This window comes from Salmo salar, chromosome 09 (assembly GCF_965601325.2).
Source record: "Salmo salar chromosome 09, fSalSal1, whole genome shotgun sequence".
NCBI lineage: Eukaryota > Metazoa > Chordata > Actinopteri > Salmoniformes > Salmonidae > Salmo > Salmo salar.
In genome coordinates, this window is record NC_138299.1 from 152057679 (window position 1) to 152079361 (window position 21683).

The window sequence follows — 21683 nt, forward strand, 5'->3', positions numbered from 1 at the left end:
GTAGAGTCACAAGCTTGATGTAGTCATTGCGTGCTGGGAAATATGGGCATAACTACTTTACTTTTTGTTTTGGTATCACATTTAAAATAGTATTCAAGAAAAAGGACAATGCAGTAGACATTAAATTCACAAAATGTAAAAATACAAAACTATTTTATAATCATCTTTAGGGAGGTCAATTTTTATGCCTACCTTTTTGGAGAAAAAAAATATACTTTCTCTGAGCAATTGTATTAGCATAATATATTATAATTTCCTTCTTTTTTTTGCATACAACATAGCTCAGTAACAGTTTATTGACCCTAGCTCTAACCCTAACCTTAATCCTTATACTAACCAATACTCTGGATAAGAGTAAGGCTGACGTTTTACGTATTCCTAACCAATTGTGTGTTTTTGTTTGTTTATTTGTGTTGTTTGTAACCTATTTTGTACATAATGTTGCTGCTACCGTCTCTTATGACCGAAAATAACTTCTGGGCATCAGGACTGCGATTACTCACCATGGACTGGCAGAAACATGCATGAGAGCACCAGCTGTTCCGGAAGACTGTGTGATCACTCTCTCCGCAGCCGATGTGAGTAAGACCTTTAAACAGGTCAACATTCACAAGGCCGGCAGGGCCAGACCGATTACCAGGACGTGTACTGTGAGCATGCGCTGACCAACTGGTAAGTGTCTGCACTGACATTTTCAACCTCTCCCTGACCGAGTCTGTAATGCCAACATGTTTCAAGCAGACCACCATAGTCCCTGTTCCCAAGAACACTAAGGTAACCTGTCTAAATGACTACTGACCCGTAGCACACGTCTGTAGTCATGAAGTGCTTTGAAAGGCTGGTCATGGCTCACATCAACACCATTATCCCAGAAACCCTAGACCCACTCCAATTTGTATACCGCCCTAACAGATCCACAGATGATGCAATCTCTATTGCCCTCCACACTGCCCTTTCCCACCTGGACAAAAGGAACACTTATGTGAGAATGCTATTCATTGACTACAGCTCAGCGTTCAACACCATAGTACCCTCAAAGCTCATAACTAAGCTAAGGATCCTGGGACTAAACACCTCCCTCTGCAATTGGATCCTAGACTTCCTGAAGGGCCGCCCCCAGGTGGTGAGGGTAGGTAACAACACATCCGCCGCGCTGATCCTCAACACTGGAGCTCCCCAGAGGTGTGTGCTCAGTCCCCTCCTGTACTCCCTGTTCACCCACGACTGCATGGCCAGGCATGACTCCAATACCATCATTAAGTTTGCAGACGACACAACAATGTTAAGGCCTGATCACCGACAACGATGAGACAGCCTATAGGGAGGAAGTCAGAGACCTGGCCGGGTGGTGCCAGAATAACAACCTATCCCTCAACGTAACCAAGTCCAAGGAGATTATTGTGGACTACAGGAAAAGGAGGACCGAGCACGCCCCCATTCTCATCGACGGGGCTGTAGTGGAGCAGGTTGAGAGCTTCAAGTTCCTTGGTGTCCACATCACCAACAAACTAACATGGTCCAAACACACCAAGACAGTCGTGAAGAGGGCATGACAAAGCCTATTCCCCCTCAGGAAACTAAAAAGATTTGGCATGGGTCCTGAGATCCTCAAAAGGTTCTACAGCTGCAACATTGAGAGCATCCTGACCGGTTGCATCACTGCCTGGTACGGCAATTGCTCTGCCTCTGACCGCAAGGCACTACAGAGGGTAGTGCGTACGGCCCAGTACATCACTGGGGCTAAGCTGCCTGCCATCCAGGACCTCTATACCAGGCAGTGTCAGAGGAAGACCCCAAAAATTGTCAAGACTCCAGCCACTCTAGTCATAGACTGTTCTCTCTGCTACCGCACGGCAAGCGGTACCGGAGCGCCAAGTCTAGGTCCAAGAGGCTTTTAAACAGCTTCTACCCCCAAGCCATAAGACCCCTGAACACCTAATCAAATGGCTACCCAGACTATTTGCATTTCCCCCCTATCCCCCTCTTTACACCACTGCTACTCTCTGTTGTTGTCATCTATGCATAGCCACTTTAATAACTCTACCTACATGTACATATTACCTCAACTAACCGGTGCCCTCTCACATTGACTCTGTATCGGTACCCCCCTGTATATAGTCTCACTATTGTTATTTTACTTCTGCTCTTTAATTACTTGTTACTTTTATTTCTTATTCTTATCCGTATTTTTTTTTAAACTGAATTGTTGGTTAGGGGCTCGTAAGTAAGCATTTCACTGTAAGGTTTACACCTGTTGTATTCAGCGCATGTGACTAATGAAATGTAATTTGATTTGAACCCTAAACTTAACCCTAACCTTAATCCTTATAAACATAGCAAAAAAATAAACGTCCTCTCACTGTCAACTGCGTTTATTTTCAGCAAAATTAACATGTGTAAATATTTGTATGAACATAACCAGATTCAACAACTGAGACATAAACATTTCTGGGAGGAATGGCCCTCCGATCCAACAGATCCCGGCAGCAAGACGCAGCGAGTCACGTGAGAAGCTGCAGCGGGTCATATGACCGAAGGGAAAGTTCATTCTGGTTGTACAAAAGCGCAGAGGACAAAGTACAAACACGTCTCGCAGTTGCATCGAAGTTCGGGGAAATATAGCCTATCTTTTTCTAGTTGTGCTTTTACGTAGAGTGAAGTTCCTCGCTAGTTATTATCCTAGACTCAACTCTCTGCGTAGTTGTGTAAAAACGAGCGCGGTGTGACGTGATGAAGGTGAGCGGTGTGTTGCTGTGTGTGTTTCTGCTCTGGGTGGAGGGCTCCCAGGCTGATACCCCGGCCAACTGCACATATGAAGACCTGTTGGGCTCCTGGGTGTTCCAGGTATCGAAGGGGGGGCAAGACAAAGGCATCAACTGCTCTCTGATGGGTAAGAGCTGGAAATACGGAACGACCTCACGCTTTAAACAATCAAGTAGACTATGTAACAAACTTTTAATTGGTTCGAGTGTAAACTTGACCCGGTAGTCTACTATTGCCTCTGTTTGTAGACTATTGTTACAAAAAGCACAATCAATGATACAATGTTTGATACAACTTTCACCACTGCCCAATGTTAGTGTCTACCCCGTCTTACTTTGCAATACAGAAGAAGCCCAAAGTTGAATTGAGAAGTAATTACCAAAATATGTCTCTGTTTGTTTGAAAAAAGACACTATTGATAAGTCGATAACGGTGCACCTGGAGAAGCTGTCTGTGGCTGTGGACGACCTGGGGAACACGGGATTCTTCACCCTCATCTACAATCAGGGCTTTGAGGTTGTCCTCAACGACTACAAGTGGTTTGGCTTCTTCAAGGCAGGTTTATGCTCTCACTTGTGTTTCATTCAGGGTTACACGTTAGTCTATAACAGTAGCATACTACGATCTCTGTCAAGAGGTCTGGAACATTTTTGGCAGTTATGGAATTACACTCATTTTTATCTCCAGCCTGTATGCTACAGAAAAGGCCACATACTTGTTCTACCATATCCTTTATCTGCTACAGGATTTGATGGGATGTTGAAGTGCTGCACAGATGTCTCTATAGCAGCTCCCTGGAGAGGCATGCTGGGAATGGACAAGCAAAATGTTTTGTGCCTTTGACAGAGTGGCCACTGCTTATCAAAGGGTGGCATCAGCTGTCACCTAAAAAGCCCATATGCCACTGGTTGAGGGGACTTGTCATTGTTTTGGGGCAGAATTGTGAGGTTATGTGTTAGAGGTGCATCTTGGTCAGTTTAGCTCATTAAATGCCATCAATCTCCCGCCATAGGCGGCTGCCTGATGAGCAGGCCGGCCGCGACGGAACTCCTCCTACCTTGTAGCCTTGCACATTACGTTTCAGACACATGGCTGGTCACCTTTCCTGTAATTGTAGGGTTGGTGGTTCAGTCACTAATCTGGCTTTTACATCTGTTGCTACATTGATGCATTCAGGCTTGTGTTTCAAAGTTACTTTCACTGTTGTGTTGCTACTTTTTCATTCAGGGTTGTATTTCGTTTTGCTTTTTCACGTAACTTCCTTGTGACTTTATCAGGGGAAATGTTGAGGTGTCCCTCCTACGTGGTAGAGCTGATGTCTGCATGTCACTTGTACTTCCTTATTGAAACCGTCTGGACTTGTTTCAGCACAGTGACACACCACATGCTTCACTGGAAAAGCCCATTGTTACTTACTCATTGCTGTTCATAAAGCCACGCTGTCTGCTCTCTCTCTCTCTCATTGAAAGCTGTTATCAGGGTAACTGCCACATCCACTTGAATAAAACATCACTGACTTGTTGATCTTCTGCTTTTTAATCTCCAACTCAGACCATAAAGATTCAATGTGTTTGTCCTCTTTCTACACAACACACAGGGACGCCTCGTACACAGACTGATTTTTCTCCTCTGTTCCAGTACTCTGAGCAGGGCTCTGAGGTGACCAGCTACTGTGACCAGACTCTGCCAGGCTGGGTCCATGATTCTCTGGGGAACAACTGGGCCTGCTTCACTGCCAAGAGGGTTGTCCCAATACCCCCTCGCTCCCTACACACACACCGCTACCATCCCAATAACATGTGAGTAGTCTCAGGGTTTTATAGGGGGCTTGACACACACTGCCCAATAATAATGCTCTCCAATAATCAGCTATGTTTTCACATTAAACTTCTATAGTTGGCTGGAAGTCTATTTTTCATCCATGGTCCCATTTTACTGTGAGCATTGCTCATATTGAAAAACAAGCAGTCTGCTTTGTTTTTAGACTCTTTTACATTGGCCGTCGGTCACTGCTCGTGTGTCAAGTGTGAGTCGTGTTCTGGCCTGAGCGGTGCTCTCTCTCTCGCTCTCTCTCTCTCTCCCCTCGCCTGAGCGGTGCTCTCTCTCTCGCTCTCTCTCTCTCCCCTCGCCTGAGCGGTGCTCTCTCTCTCCCCTCGCCTGAGCGGTGCTCTCTCTCTCTCCCTGGCCTGAGCGGTGCTCTCTCTCTCTCCCTGGCCTGAGCGGTGTAGGTCTGTTTACTCCTCATGTGGGGTATATGGCAATCAAATTGTATTTAAAGCCCTTTTTACATCAGCCGATGTCAGTGTTATACAGAAACCCAGCCTAAAACAACAAGCAATGCGGAGGTAGAATCAGTCTTTACTCCTCCACCAGGTTGCTCCAGGTCTGTTTACTCCTCCCTCCCCCAGTTTGCTCCAGGTCTGTTTACTCCTCCCTCCCCTCCCGCAGGTTGCTCCAGAGGTCCTACAAACACAACATGGACTTCATTGACTCCATCAACATGGCCCAGAGCTCCTGGAAAGCCACGGCCTACAGCGAACATGAGACCTACACTCTGCAGCAGCTAATGCACAGGGCTGGGGGACCAGCTTCACACATCCCCAGGTACACTCACTCACTTGTCAAACTATGTATTGAAACAGGAATTTAATTATGAAATTCATTTTGGTGAACTTCACACACGTACTACATCCCCAAGGAAGAAGCAGGATGAGGCTGTCAGCTGTGAGATTTGTTACTTCTGAAAGAAAAGGGTGAAATCAGTCTTAACTTTGGTTTTGGAAGTGGGGGGGGGAACATAATGGAATATATTTTATCCAGTCAAACACTCCACACAGCCTACTGACCGCTCGGCGGTGTCTGCGTGGTCCTAATGCACACCTTCGCCTCATTATCACATTCCAACGATCAAACTGGGGGTGTCAAAAGCAATTTGATAATGTGGGAGGGACAGTTGGTCCCCTGGAGAGAATCGTCATGGCAGGTGAGTCCAAGGCTACAGGGCTCTGTTTTAGGATAATGGAACACTGTCTCTGGCCCCAACTCGTCTAGACTGCTCTGGTAAGAGGCACTCTGTACAAGGGCTTACAAATGCCTGTATTTTCTGTCTCAACCCCCAGCTGAGTTGTATTTTCTTCCCCCCCCCCCCCCACCATGGATTTTAAAGTAATGGTTTGGTGTCAGAAATATGGTGGGAACTAAGTACAGTCCATGCTGTGACTCTAATCCATAGTGTGGGGGGGACTTGTGTTCACCTCACCATTGGGGAAGAGATCACATTGGTGGTGGTCAGTAGGTATGAAACAGGACTCTAACTGAGGTAGTACCTAAAGGTGTTCAATAGCAACACTCATTTTGGATTCATTGCAAGAAATGTCCATGGTGTTCCCTTATTGTATGAGTCTATGCTCCTCCCCAGACGTGTTGGCCCCGCCCCTGTGACAGCAACGCTAGTCAAGATGGCGGCCGGCCTCCCTGAGCGCTGGGACTGGAGAGACGCCAACGGAGTCAACTACCTCAGTCCTGTCCGCAACCAGGGTAACACACGCCGGGTCAAATACCTTACTACTTACCTTACTTAATACTTGTCTATCGTGACTCTTGGCAATATCTGTGTCCTCTCCCAACCCATGTTTAATGTTCAGCCTGTCTGCTGTGTCTGAGGCCTTAGGAATGTCCTCTACAGGGCCTGCTGTACCACTGTTAAATCAATGGTCCCTGTTCCCATCTCAACCCCGCAGACACAGCGCTCGTGTCTGTAGTGAGTTGTTGCATGGCTGAGAGGGCAACGGCTGGGATTTAGGGGCTCTGAAGGGTTTTAACAGGGGCCTTCTGCTGTGAGTGGGGCTTTCTGCCCTGCCTAAAAGGCTCTGCATGGTCGACAGTGGCCGTACAGCATTTACTGCAGAACTATTGTGAAGGAAGTGAGTTTGTTTATACAGGATGTACCGCCCCTACCTCCCGTCAATCAGAGCTATACGGAGCCCTCTGTTTCAGTTTGAGGTGCGATGTGGTACGGAGCTTAACTTTGCCTCTGCATACCTCCGGAGGCTCCACAATTGCGTCACACCCTCCATACGAAGCCTCCGACCACATCTTCGTCTCAAACATAAATTGGCTTTTAGGGTTCATTCCCACAGAACTCTAGTTGCAGGTTAAAGAGGATCCACGGACTGCTTGACTGGGTGTCTGGTTCTTAGTGGTCACTGATGTTGCAGTGAGGTTTTTGATTGGTTGTGACAGGGTTTGATTGGTACTCTGTGGGCTTCAGCTTCGTGTGGTAGCTGCTATTCCTTTGCCTTAATGGGAATGTTGGAGGCTCGTGTCCGACTCCAAACCAACAACACCGAGACTCCCATCTTCAGCCCACAGCAGGTCGTCTCCTGCTCCCAGTACTCCCAAGGTAATGAGCGAGCACACTCTGCATAATTGTACCTCAACGGTGTTTGTATTTCTCCCACATCTAACCCCTCTTACTTCCCCTCTCCTCCCTCTCAGGTTGTGACGGTGGCTTCCCCTACCTCATTGGGAAGTACGTCCAGGACTTTGGGATCGTGGAAGAGTCGTGTTATCCGTACGCTGGGACAGATTCCCCGTGTGACGTTCCTGATGGCTGTCTCCGCCACTACACTTCGGACTACAGCTACGTGGGAGGGTTCTACGGAGGCTGCAGCGAGTCTGCCATGATGCTGGAACTGGTCAAGAACGGACCCATGGGGGTGGCCTTCGAGGTGGGACACACGTTGGTTTGTGCATTGGCTAGCTATATGAGTGATGGCCAGTATTAGTTTAAGTCAAAATGTCAGGTGTATTCCTCACACTGTTCTCGTCCAGGTGTATCCTGACTTCATGCACTACAAGGAGGGTATCTACCACCACACGGGCCTTCATGACCCCTACAACCCGTTTGAGCTGACCAACCACGCGGTGCTGCTGGTGGGCTACGGCCAATGTCACGTCACGGGTCAGAAGTTCTGGGTGGTGAAGAACAGCTGGGGGACGGCGTGGGGCGAGGGGGGCTTCTTCAGGATCAGACGGGGGTCTGACGAGTGTGCCATCGAGAGCATCGCTGTGGCAGCCAAGCCCATCCCTAAACTGTAGAGGGTCTACAGGGGTAGGAGGGAAAGGGTTCATCTTCAGGGATTTTCCCAATTGGAACCTAGCCTGAAGTCTACAATGGCTTATAAATGTAATATTTAGAAATGGCTGGGACGTTGTTGTCAGATATAATCGGTTAAAGTGTTCACCATGCTCGCTAGACTGATCCTTGCCAGTTAGATGCATTTTTGGGAATGATGCCAAAAGGGAACCTGCTTTAATTCCTTATGTAACTGGGATTTGTAGTTTTATTAGTCTTTTGTAGTTAGTCTGGTGATTGACAGGAGGGCAGAGGACCTCGGCTCTTTATCGTTAATCTCAGGGGAGACTGTCCTGTGATCTCAAATGTATACTGTCGCTAGTCATCTCTGTACTGTCCTTTCTCTCTGATGCTGTAAATTGGAGTCTCCTGGGAATGTTCAAAGGGACTGGCTCATGATGTTGGAAGGGATACAGTATGATTCAATGTTGGTGCCTTTTTTTTCTTGTCACGTAGGAAGGGGTTGCCTTTCATTAGAAATGTCAGTTTTCCAATAAGATCACATGTATGCACAGATTTGCAGGTTGTCTGCTTTTTACAATTTGAAAGAAAATAAAGTATCGTTTTAGAAATATTTTCAGTGGTGCTGACTTACTTTTATATACTGACAGCTTAAGATTTATCCATATGTGCATAACTTCTAAACTCAGCAAAAAAAGAAACGTCCTCTCAATGGCAACTGCATTTATTTTAAGCAAAATGAACGTGTAAATATTTGTATGAACATAAGATTCAACAACCTGAGACATAAACTGAACAACTTCCACAGACATGTGACTAACAGAAATGGAATAATGTGTCCCTGAACAAAGGGGGGGGGGGGGGGGGGGTCAAAAGTAACAGTCAGTATCTGGTGTGGCCACCAGCTGCATTAAGTACTGCAGTGCATCTTCTCCTCATGGACTATACCAGATTTGCCAGTTCTTGCTGTGAGATGTTACCCCACTCTTCCACCAAGGCACCTGCAAGTTTCCGGACATTTCTGGGTGGAATGGCCCTAGCCCTCACCCTCCGATCCAACAGGTCCCAGATGTGCTCAATGGGATGGAGATCCGGGCTCTTCGCTGGCCATGGCAGAACACTGACATTACTGTCTTGCAGTGCGGACATTGCAATTTATTGCCCTGGCTACATCTGCAGTCCTCATGCCTTCTTGCAGCATGCCTAAGGCACGTTCACGCAGATGAGCAGGGACCCTGGGCATCTTTCTTTTGGTGATTTCCAGAGTCAGTAGAAAGGCCTCTTTAGTGTCCTAAGTTTTCATAACTGTGACCTTAATTGCCTACCGTCAGATATCAGCCCCTCCACTACAGTCACTAGACGGTGCTATAACCCCAGATATCAGCCCCTCCACTACAGTCACTAGACGGTGCTATAACCCCAGATATCAGCCCCTCCACTACAGTCACTAGACGGTGCTATAACCCCAGATATCAGCCCCTCCACTACAGTCACTAGACGGTGCTATAACCCCAGATATCAGCCCCTCCACTACAGTCACTAGACGGTGCTATAACCCCAGATATCAGCCCCTCCACTACAGTCACTAGACGGTGATATAACCCCAGATATCAGCCCCTCCACTACAGTCACTAGACGGTGCTATAACCCCAGATATCAGCCCCTCCACTACAGTCACTAGACGGTGATATAACCCCAGATATCAGCCCCTCCACTACAGTCACTAGACGGTGCTATAACCCCAGATATCAGCCCCTCCACTACAGTCACTAGACGGTGATATAACCCCAGATATCAGCCCCTCCACTACAGTCACTAGACGGTGCTATAACCCCAGATATCAGCCCCTCCACTACAGTCACTAGACGGTGCTATAACCCCAGATATCAGCCCCTCCACTACAGTCACTAGACGGTGCTATAACCCCAGATATCAGCCCCTCCTGCTCTGGGAGAGCGCCAGCAGGTTTCTAAACAGATGGACCCCTGCGTCGCTGCACAGCTATTTTCAGGTTTCTCCAGAGATGTTCGATCGGGTTCAAGTCCGAGCTCTGGCTGGGCCACTCGAGGACATTGTCCTGAAGCCACTCCTGCGTTGTCTTGGTTGTGTACACACATACACTTGGTGTATGTGAACTATGGGCGTACAGAGGACTTCTTCCAGCTGGAGAGAAAGATGAGGATCAACGTCACTGGGAAGATCGTCATATTCAGATATGGAAATATCTTCAGAGGAAACAAGGTCTTGATTTTTCCCTCTCTCGCTCTCTCTCTCTCTCTATATATATATATATATATATATATATTTATTTCTCTCTCTCTCTATATATATATATATATATATATATATTTCTCTCTCTATATATATATATATATATATATATACACTGCTCAAAAAAATAAAGGGGACACTTAAACAACACAATGTAACTCCAAGTCAATCACACTTCTGTGAAATCAAACTGTCCACTTAGGAAGCAACACTGATTGACAATAAATTTCACATGCTGTTGTGCAAATGGAATAGACAACAGGTGGAAATTATAGGCAATTAGCAAGACACCCCCAATAAAGGAGTGGTTCTGTAGGTGGGGACCACAGACCACTTCTCAGTTCCTATGCTTCCTGGCTGATGTTTTGGTCACTTTTGAATGCTGGCGGTGCTTTCACTCTAGTGGTAGCATGAGACGGAGTCTACAACCCACACAAGTTGCTCAGGTAGTGCAGCTCATCCAGGATGGCACATCAATGCGAGCTGTGGCAAGAAGGTTTGCTGTGTCTGTCAGCGTAGTGTCCAGAGCATGGAGGTGCTACCAGGAGACAGGCCAGGAGACGTGGAGGAGGCCGTAGGAGGGCAACAACCCAGTAGCGGGACCGCTACCTCCGCCTTTGTGCAAGGAGGAGCAGGAGAAGCACTGCCAGAGCCCTGCAAAATGACCGCCAGCAGGCCACAAATGTGCATGTGTCTGCTCAAACGGTCAGAAACAGACTCCATGAGGGTGGTATGAGGGCCCGACGTCCACAGGTGGGGGTTGTGCTTACAGCCCAACACCGTGCAGGACGTTTGGCATTTGCCAGAGAACACCAAGATTGGCAAATTCGCCACTGGCGCCCTGTGCTCTTCACAGATAAAAGCAGGTTCACACTGAGCACGTGACAGACGTGACAGAGTCTGGAGACTCCGTGGAGAACGTTCTGCTGCCTGCAACATCCTCCAGCATGACCGGTTTGGCGGTGGGTCAGTCATGGTGTGGGGTGGCATTTCTTTGGAGGGCCGCACAGCCCTCCATGTGCTCGCCAGAGGTAGCCTGACTGCCATTAGGTACCGAGATGAGATCCTCAGACCCCTTGTGAGACCATATGCTGGTGCGGTTGGCCCTGGGTTCCTCCTAATGCAAGACAATGCTAGACCTCATGTGGCTGGAGTGTGTCAGCAGTTCCTGCAAGAGGAAGGCATTGATGCTATGGACTGGCCCGCCCGTTCCCCAGACCTGAATCCAATTGAGCACATCTGGGACATCATGTCTCGCTCCATCCACCAACGCCACGTTGCACCACAGACTGTCCAGGAGTTGGCGGATGCTTTAGTCCAGGTCTGGGAGGAGATCCCTCAGGAGACCATCCGCCACCTCATCAGGAGCATGCCCAGGCGTTGTAGGGAGGTCATACAGGCACGTGGAGGCCACACACACTACTGAGCCTCATTTTGACTTGTTTTAAGGCCATTACATCAAAGTTGGATCAGCCTGTAGTGTGGTTTTCCACTTTAATTTTGAGTGTGACTCCAAATCCAGACCTCCATGGGTTGATAAATTGGATTTCCATTGATTATTTTTGTGTGATTTTGTTGTCAGCACATTCAACTATGTAAAGAAAAAAGTATTTAATAAGATTATTTATTTCATTCAGATCTAGGATGTGTTGTGTAAGTGTTCCCTTTATTTTTTTGAGCAGTATATATTTCTCTCTTTCTCTCTCTATATATATCTCTCTCTCTCTCTCTCTCTCTCTCTCTCTCTCTCTCTCAAACCTCTCTCCTTCCCTTCCCTTCCCCCTCTCAAACCTCTCTCCCTTCCTTCCCCCCCTCAAACCTCTCTCCCTTCCCCCCCCCCCCTCAAACCTCTATCCCTCCCTTCCCCCTCTCAAACCTCTCTCCCTTCCTTCCCCCTCTCAAACCTCTCTCCCTCCCTTCCCCCTCTCAAACCTCTCTCCCTCCCTTCCCCCTCTCAAACCTCTCTCCCTTCCTTCCCCCCCTCAAATCTCTCTCCCTCCCTTCCCCCTCTCAAACCTCTCTCCCTTCCTTCCCCCTCTCAAACCTCTCTCCCTCCCTTCCCCCTCTCAAACCTCTCTCCCTTCCTTCCCCCTCTCAAACCTCTCTCCCTCCCTTCCCCCTCTCAAACCTCTCTCCCTCCCTTCCCCCTCTCAAACCTCTCTCCCTCCCTTCCCCCTCTCAAACCTCTCTCCCTCCCTTCCCCCTCTCAAACCTCTCTCCCTCCCTTCCCCCTCTCAAACCTCTCTCCCTTCCTTCCCCCTCTCAAACCTCTCTCCCTCCCTTCCCCCTCTCAAACCTCTCTCCCTCCCTTCCCCCTCTCAAACCTCTCTCCCTCCCTTCCCCCTCTCAAACCTCTCTCCCTCCCTTCCCCCTCTCAAACCTCTCTCCCTCCCTTCCCCCTCTCAAACCTCTCTCCCTCCCTTCCCCCTCTCAAACCTCTCTCCCTCCCTTCCCCCTCTCAAACCTCTCTCCCTCCCTTCCCCCTCTCAAACCTCTCTCCCTCCCTTCCCCCTCTCAAACCTCTCTCCCTCCCTTCCCCCTCTCAAACCTCTCTCCCTCCCTTCCCCCTCTCAAACCTCTCTCCCTCCCTTCCCCCTCTCAAACCTCTCTCCCTTCCTTCCCCCTCTCAAACCTCTCTCCCTCCCTTCCCCCTCTCAAACCTCTCTCCCTCCCTTCCCCCTCTCAAACCTCTCTCCCTCCCTTCCCCCTCTCAAACCTCTCTCCCTCCCTTCCCCCTCTCAAACCTCTCTCCCTCCCTTCCCCCTCTCAAACCTCTCTCCCTCCCTTCCCCCTCTCAAACCTCTCTCCCTTCCTTCCCCCTCTCAAACCTCTCTCCCTCCCTTCCCCCTCTCAAACCTCTCTCCCTGAAGTCTCCTTCTCCCTTAGCCCTCTTTCTCCATCATCCTTCTCCTATTTTTATTTTTCCTTCATCCCCACTCTCTCTCTCCCCCTCTCTTCCCCCTTATTCCTTCCCCTCTCCTCCACCTCTTTCTAAATCTCTGGAGTGTTGCCCAGAGCAGTAAAATAGAGGCTTCTTGTGTGTCCTGCGCAAGAGATATATACACACACACACACACACGTACATTTTCACACAATGAGCGGGGCTGAGGTAGCCTGCTCCCAGATCTGTTTGTGCTTTGGCCAACTTCATTATCAAGCAAGCGAGAAGGAAGAGACTGGTACCCAGGCTAGGGGTGTGGGAGTGGGCTCTGGCACCCAGGCTAGGGGTGAGGGAGGGGGCTCTGGCACCAAGGCTAGGGGTGTGGGAGGGGGCTTTGGCACCCAGGCTAGGGGTGAGGGAGGGGGCTCTGGTACCCAGGCTAGGGGTGAGGGAGGGGGCTCTGGCACCAAGGCTAGGGGTGTGGGAGGGGGCTCTGGTACCCAGGCTAGGGGTGAGGGAGGGGGATCTGGCACCAAGGCTAGGGGTGAGGGAGGGGGCTCTGGCACCAAGGCTAGGGGTGTGGGAGGGGGCTCTGGTACCCAGGCTAGGGGTGAGGGAGGGGGATCTGGCACCAAGGCTAGGGGTGAGGGAGGGGGCTCTGGCACCAAGGCTAGGGGTGAGGGAGGGGGCTCTGGCACCCAGGCTAGAGGTGAGGGAGGGGGCTCTGGTACCCAGGCTAGGGGTGAGGGAGGGGGCTCTGGCACCCAGGCTAGAGGTGAGGGAGGGGGCTCTGGTACCCAGGCTAGGGGTGAGGGAGGGGGCTCTGGCACCCAGGCTAGAGGTGAGGGAGGGGGGGCTCTGGCACCAAGGCTAGGGGTGAGGGAGGGGGCTCTGGCACCAAGGCTAGGGGTGAGGGAAGGAGGGTCTCTTTGTTCCCATCAACAGCAGTGGAGGACAATTGGGGTTACTAAAACAACCACAACGTAGAGTCTCTGTCTCCTCTCTGTCTCTGTCTCCTCTCTGTCTCTGTCTCCTCTCTCTCTGTCTCCTCTCTGTCTCTGTCTCCTCTCTGTCTCCTCTCTGTCTCTGTCTCCTCTCTGTCTCTGTCTCCTCTCTGTCTCTGTCTCCTCTCTGTCTCTGTTTCCTCTCTGTCTCTGTCTCCTCTCTGTCTTTGTCTCCTCTCTGTCTTTGTCTCCTCTCTGTCTTTGTCTCCTCTCTGTCTCTGTCTCCTCTCTGTCTTTGTCTCCTCTCTGTCTCTGTCTCCTCTCTGTCTCTGTCTCCTCTCTCTCTGTCTCCTCTCTGTCTCTGTCTCCTCTCTGTCTCTGTGTCCTCTCTGTCTCTGTGTCCTCTCTGTCTCGGTCTCCTCTCTGTCTCTGTCTCCTCTCTGTCTCTGTCTCCTCTCTGTCTTTGTCTCCTCTCTGTCTCTGTCTCCTCTCTGTCTCTGTCTCCTCTCTGTCTCTGTCTCCTCTCTCTCTGTCTCCTCTCTGTCTCTGTCTCCTCTCTCTCTGTCTCCTCTCTGTCTCTGTCTCCTCTCTGTCTCCTCTCTGTCTCTGTCTCCTCTCTGTCTCTGTCTCCTCTCTGTCTCTGTTTCCTCTCTGTCTCTGTCTCCTCTCTCTCTGTCTCCTCTCTGTCTCTGTCTCCTCTCTCTCTGTCTCCTCTCTGTCTCTGTCTCCTCTCTGTCTCTGTCTCCTCTCTGTCTCTGTCTCCTCTCTGTCTCTGTCTCCTCTCTGTCTCTGTCTCCTCTCTCTCTGTCTCCTCTCTGTCTCTGTCTCCTCTCTGTCTCTGTGTCCTCTCTGTCTCGGTGTCCTCTCTGTCTCGGTCTCCTCTCTGTCTCGGTCTCCTCTCTGTCTCTGTCTCCTCTCTGTCTCTGTCTCCTCTCTGTGGTTCTCAGGAAGGTGCGTATGAACATCCACACTAGCGACCAGGTGACCCGGATATACAACGTTATCGGGAGGTTACCAGGGGCCATGGAGACAGGTACCACTTCCCACAACCTTCTCTGAATGTTCTAGTAACCTGCTGACCAGGTTTATGGGAACATTGTCTGAGCGTTTGGCCCACAGCTTGTGTAGCCAGTGGATATGACGTTTGGAGACAAAAGCTCAGAGTTTGTTGTGGCCCAGTAACTGTATGGAGCTTCCAGTCCACAACTCAACACCAACATCTATGGTCACTGTTTCATTTGAAATACCACAACACTTGATTCATAACAGAGTGAGGAGCACAGCAGATGGTGATAGTGACCCCTCTCCCCCCTCCACTCTGTTGTTGGCAGATCGTTATGTGATCCTGGGGGGTCACCGGGATGCTTGGGTGTTCTGGGGGATCGATCCAGTAACGTGGTGCACGAGAGTGTGAGGAGCGCCGAGAAACTGCTCAGCAAAGGTGTGTGTGTGTGTGTGTGTGTGTGTGTGTGTGTGTGTGTGTGTGTGTGTGTGTAGATCAGATTAACACACACACACACCACTATGTAATGAGATGAGTCTTTATGACTGTAGCTGCATCATAAAAACAGAAAACAGTAGATACTAATTTGCATGCAAAACTCTAAGGATGACTGTTCCCATATTGTAGCAGTCTGGAGGAGTTCCAGAATGTTCTATCAAGCCTGTTTCCTCATATTATGTTTGTCATTGAGACGTGGTGTACACTCTATTTTAGAGGTTCAATGCATTTGACCCAGAAGGTGTTTTCTCTGGCCAAAAAAACAGTGAAGTATTTTCTGTTTGTGTATTTGGACCATTGTATTTGCCAGTTGAGACACAAGAGTTTGGACTGCTGGAAAATGACACACAGGTGTGTGTGTGTGTGGTGTGTGTGTGTGTGTGTGTGTGTGTGTGTGTGTGTGTGTGTGTGTGTGTGTGTGTGTGCGCACGCTGCGGGTATGTACACATTGAGGATAAACTGCACCCCCTCTCTCTACACCTTGATGTATGACATCACCAAACAGGTCAACTTGAATCAACGGTCCATTTCAGGACCACACGATGACGCGTTGTTATCCAGGGACTTTTCTAGACTTTTTCAATGGGATTCAATTGGGAAAAACGTAACGCAATGGTTTTCAGCACTAAAACACAATAAAAGGCATCTGGAAGAAGTAAATTCAAACACAAATGTAATTTTATATTTATCTTAAAAGACCATGTTTCCATTCAAAAGATTAGAGAGGTGAAACGGAAGAGGCGGTTACTTCCACAGGGTATAGACTAACGTAGTTCCAGGCTAACACCAATATACTTTATGTCGAAATAGATTGAATGGAACTATGGTCCCACTGGGCATCGCAATGGGTATCGCTGCCACCTACAGGCTCAGAGTGGTCATAGCAAGTCTCTAGCTACAACACAAGACCTCACACCTGCCGATGCATGCCAGTACAGAAAACATGTGTTTGTTCCGCTCTCCATCTCTCTCTGTGTAGGTGTCCAGAGGAGGGAGAGGAGGTGGTGTCTCTGTATGAGAGTTGGCACAAGCAGGACAACTGGATAGATGACTGCGATACAGCCAAGTCAGACCCATCACCAACCACCATAGACTTGTTATCACTCTGATCACATATGCACTTTAATTGACTGAATGATTGATTTTATTTACATTTTAGGTTTTAGTCATTTAGTAAACACTTTTATCCAGAGCAACTTATGTGTCCCTCTCTCTGTAGGACCAGATAACTGGGTTCAGGCTGTGACTTTGAGGTGTATTTAATCCCGAGTCGGCATGGCAGCAGGCTGGGCCAGATGCACCAAGAACAGGGTGAGAGAGACATTGTTCTGAGGGAGGACGGGGAACCTGGAGACAGGAGAACATTGCTGATGTCCTGTTGATGCAACACAACATTATAGGGGGCCATTATTGGGGATTTGATGTAGAAATAACCATTCATGTTTTTTCAAACCTCGGTGTGTGTAATTCTACTTTGTAGAAGACACACTGGGTAGCTGCTGTACCGCTCTATCACAGTGTGTATGAGACCTTTGAGTTGGTGGAGAGGTTCTACAACCCTTCCTTCCAGAGGCTCAGAGCCGTAGCTGAGGTCAGGAGATGCCTCACCTTCCTATTGGCTGATTGCCAGCTCCTCAGCCTGGATGCCAGTCAACACGCTGGCTCGCTGACAAAGTGCTCCCACACCATCGCTCTGCTGGGACAGAAACACTGTGATGCTCCTGAGACATACAGGGTCTCATTTGGTAAGAGAAAACAACACACACACACACACACACACACACACACACACACACACACGTACATACAGACACTCATTCTGAATGCCTCATCAGGTACAGTACACACTCATTCTACAGGTGACCAGGTACAGTAAACTCTCATTCTACAGGTGACCAGGTACAGTAAACTCTCACTCTACAGGTGACCAGGTACAGTAAACTCTCATTCTACAGGTGACCAGGTACAGTACACTCTCATTCTACAGGTGACCAGGTACAGTAAACTCTCATTCTACAGGTGACCAGGTACAGTAAACTCTCACTCTACAGGTGACCAGGTACAGTAAACTCTCATTCTACAGGTGAGACCCAGGTACAGTACACTCTCATTCTACAGGTGACCAGGTACATTAAACTCTCATTCTACAGGTGAGACCCAGGTACAGTAAACTCTCATTATACAGGTGACCAGGTACAGTACACTCTCATTCTACAGGTGAGACCCAGGTACAGTACACTCTCATTCTACAGGTGACCAGGTACAGTACACTCTCATTCTACAGGTGAGACCCAGGTACAGTACACTCTCATTCTACAGGTGACCAGGTACAGTAAACTCTCATTCTACAGGTGACCAGGTACAGTAAACTCTCATTCTACAGGTGACCAGGTACAGTAAACTCTCATTCTACATGTGACCAGGTACAGTAAACTCTCATTCTACAGGTGAGACCCAGGTACAGTAAACTCTCATTCTACAGGTGACCAGGTACAGTAAACTCTCATTCTACAGGTGACCAGGTACAGTACTCTCATTCTACAGGTGACCAGGTACAGTAAACTCTCATTCTACAGGTGAGACCCAGGTACAGTAAACTCTCATTCTACAGGTGACCAGGTACAGTACACTCTCATTCTACAGGTGAGACCCAGGTACAGTAAACTCTCATTCTACAGGTGACCAGGTACAGTAAACTCTCATTCTACAGGTGAGACCCAGGTACAGTAAACTCTCATTCTACAGGTGACCAGGTACAGTACACTCTCATTCTACAGGTGAGACCCAGGTACAGTACACTCTCATTCTACAGGTGACCAGGTACAGTAAACTCTCATTCTACAGGTGACCAGGTACAGTAAACTCTCATTCTACAGGTGACCAGGTACAGTAAACTCTCACTCTACAGGTGACCAGGTACAGTAAACTCTCATTCTACAGGTGACCAGGTACAGTACACTCTCATTCTACAGGTGAGACCCAGGTACAGTACACTCTCATTCTACAGGTGACCAGGTACAGTAAACTCTCATTCTACAGGTGACCAGGTACAGTAAACTCTCATTCTACAGATGAGACCCAGGTACAGTACACTCTCATTCTACAGGTGAGACCCAGGTACAGTAAACTCTCATTCTACAGGTGACCAGGTACAGTACACTCTCATTCTACAGGTGACCAGGTACAGTACACTCTCATTCTACAGGTGACCAGGTACAGTAAACTCTCATTCTACAGATGAGACCCAGGTACAGTAAACTCTCATTCTACAGGTGACCAGGTACATTACACTCTCATTCTACAGGTGAGACCCAGGTACAGTAAACTCTCATTCTACAGGTGACCAGGTACAGTAAACTCTCATTCTACAGGTGACCAGGTACAGTACACTCTCATTCTACAGGTGACCAGGTACAGTACACTCTCATTCTACAGGTGACCAGGTACAGTAAACTCTCATTCTACAGGTGAGACCCAGGTACAGTAAACTCTCATTCTACAGGTACAGTACACTCTCATTCTACAGGTGACCAGGTACAGTAAACTCTCATTCTACAGGTGACCAGGTACAGTAAACTCTCATTCTACAGGTGACCAGGTACAGTACACTCTCATTCTACAGGTGACCAGGTACAGTAAACTCTCATTCTACAGGTGACCAGGTACAGTACACTCTCATTCTACAGGTGACCAGGTACAGTACACTCTCATTCTACAGGTGACCAGGTACAGTAAACTCTCATTCTACAGGTGACCAGGTACAGTACACTCTCATTCTACAGGTGACCAGGTACAGTACACTCTCATTCTACAGGTGACCAGGTACAGTAATCTCTCATTCTACAGGTGAGACCCAGGTACAGTACACTCTCATTCTACAGGTGACCAGGTACAGTAAACTCTCATTCTACAGGTGACCAGGTACAGTAAACTCTCATTCTACAGGTGACCAGGTACAGTACACTCTCATTCTACAGGTGACCAGGTACAGTAAACTCTCATTCTACAGGTGACCAGGTACAGTACACTCTCATTCTACAGGTGACCAGGTACAGTAAACTCTCATTCTACAGGTGACCAGGTACAGTAAACTCTCATTCTACAGGTGAGACCCAGGTACAGTACACTCTCATTCTACAGGTGACCAGGTACAGTAAACTCTCATTCTACAGGTGACCAGGTACAGTACACTCTCATTCTACAGGTGACCAGGTACAGTACACTCTCATTCTACTGGTGACCAGGTACAGTAAACTCTCATTCTACAGGTGACCAGGTACAGTACACTCTCATTCTACAGGTGACCAGGTACAGTACACTCTCATTCTACAGGTGACCAGGTACAGTACACTCTCATTCTACAGGTGACCAGGTACAGTACACTCTCATTCTACAGGTGACCAGGTACAGTAAACTCTCATTCTACAGGTGAGACCCAGGTACAGTACACTCTCATTCTACAGGTGACCAGGTACAGTAAACTCTCATTCTACAGGTGACCAGGTACAGTACACTCTCATTCTACAGGTGACCAGGTACAGTACACTCTCATTCTACTGGTGACCAGGTACAGTAAACTCTCATTCTACAGGTGAGACCCAGGTACAGTAAACTCTCATTCTACAGGTGAGACCCAGGTACAGTACACTCTCATTCTACAGGTGACCAGGTACAGTACACTCTCATTCTACAGGTGACCAGGTACAGTACACTCTCATTCTACAGGTGACCCACATTCAGTGCTCTATAATATGTTTGATGTTATTGCCTCATATCTTCTCTCTTTTCAGGCATGTGATCTTTACTCCCAGCAGTCATAACAAATTCACTGGTGAGTCCTTCCTGGTATCTATGATGCGCTGTTCGACGTCGAGCATGCAGTCAATCCTAAACAGGCGTGGGAGGAAGTGAGGTAGTTCAGCATCGCTGCGTTTATCGACGCTGCCGCCATGGCGCTCACATCCCCTGCCTAACACAATCACACACACACCACCTGAGAAAGTCACACCAGCCCTGCCTAACACAATCACACACACACCACCTGAGAAAGTCACACCCCCTGCCTAACACAATCACACACACCCCACCTGAGAAAGTCACACCCCCTGCCTAACACAATCACACACACACCACCTGAGAAAGTCACACCCCCTGCCTAACACAATCACACACACACACCAGCCCTGTCTAACACAATCACACACACACCAGTCCTGCCTAACACAATCACACACACACACCAGCCCTGTCTAACACAATCACACACACACCAGTCCTGCCTAACACAATCACACACACACCAGCCCTGTCTAACACAATCACACACACACCAGTCCTGCCTAACACAATCACACACACACCAGCCCTGCCTAACACAATCACACACACACCAGTCCTGCCTAACACAATCACACACACACCAGCCCTGTCTAACACAATCACACACACACCAGTCCTGCCTTACACAATCACACACACACCAGCCCTGTCTAACACAATCACACACACACCAGCCCTGCCTAACACAATCACACACACACCAGTCCTGCCTAACACAATCACACACACACCAGCCCTGCCTAACACAATCACACACACACCAGTCCTGCCGAACACAATCACACACACACCAGCCCTGTCTAACACAATCACACACACACCAGCCCTGTCTAACACAATCACACACACACCACCTGAGAAAGTCACACCCCCTGCCTAACACAATCACACACACACCAGTCCTGCCTTACACAATCACACACACACCAGCCCTGCCTAACACAATCACACACACACACCAGCCCTGTCTAACACAATCACACACACACCAGCCCTGCCTAACACAATCACACACACACCAGTCCTGCCTAACACAATCACACACACACCAGCCCTGCCTAACACAATCACACACACACCAGTCCTGCCTAACACAATCACACACACACCAGCCCTGTCTAACACAATCACACACACACACCAGCCCTGTCTAACACAATCACACACACACACCAGCCCTGTCTAACACAATCACACACACACCAGCCCTGTCTAACACAATCACACACACACCAGTCCTGCCTAACACTCCCTGTAGTACCTGAAACCACATCCTCTCCCACCGCTGAATGTACCATGTGCTTTTAGTCAAACATCTTTTAATGAAGTAATGGTTTGTGAGCGTTAACTCTCTGGTATGAAGATAGCCAATACTGGACACTGTAA

General features: G+C 48.7%; 1 protein-coding gene across 1 annotated transcript; it reads left to right on the top strand.

Annotated features, from left to right (window-relative positions):
- The first annotated feature begins 2524 nt into the window (after nt 1–2524).
- On the top strand, nt 2525–8474 carry LOC100196094 (dipeptidyl peptidase 1). Its single transcript, XM_014215295.3, has 8 exons — nt 2525–2890; nt 3173–3318; nt 4402–4562; nt 5212–5367; nt 6182–6300; nt 7034–7165; nt 7261–7493; nt 7597–8474. The coding sequence occupies exons 1-8, from the start codon at nt 2731–2733 to the stop codon at nt 7861–7863; spliced, it is 1374 nt and encodes a 457-aa protein (XP_014070770.1). The 5' UTR covers nt 2525–2730; the 3' UTR covers nt 7864–8474.
- Nucleotides 8475–21683: the final 13209 nt, after the last annotated feature.

What these genes read in the sequence shown, in the direction of transcription:
- LOC100196094 (XM_014215295.3), top strand. Translation starts at nt 2,731, where the DNA reads ATGAAGGTGAGCGGTGTGTTGCTGTGTGTGTTTCTGCTCTGGGTGGAG. An exon ending in CCAGCTTCACACATCCCCAG is followed by an intron (nt 5,368 to 6,181) that starts GTACACTCACTC and finishes GCTCCTCCCCAG; the next exon opens with ACGTGTTGGCCCCGCCCCTG. An exon ending in CCATGGGGGTGGCCTTCGAG is followed by an intron (nt 7,494 to 7,596) that starts GTGGGACACACG and finishes GTTCTCGTCCAG; the next exon opens with GTGTATCCTGACTTCATGCA.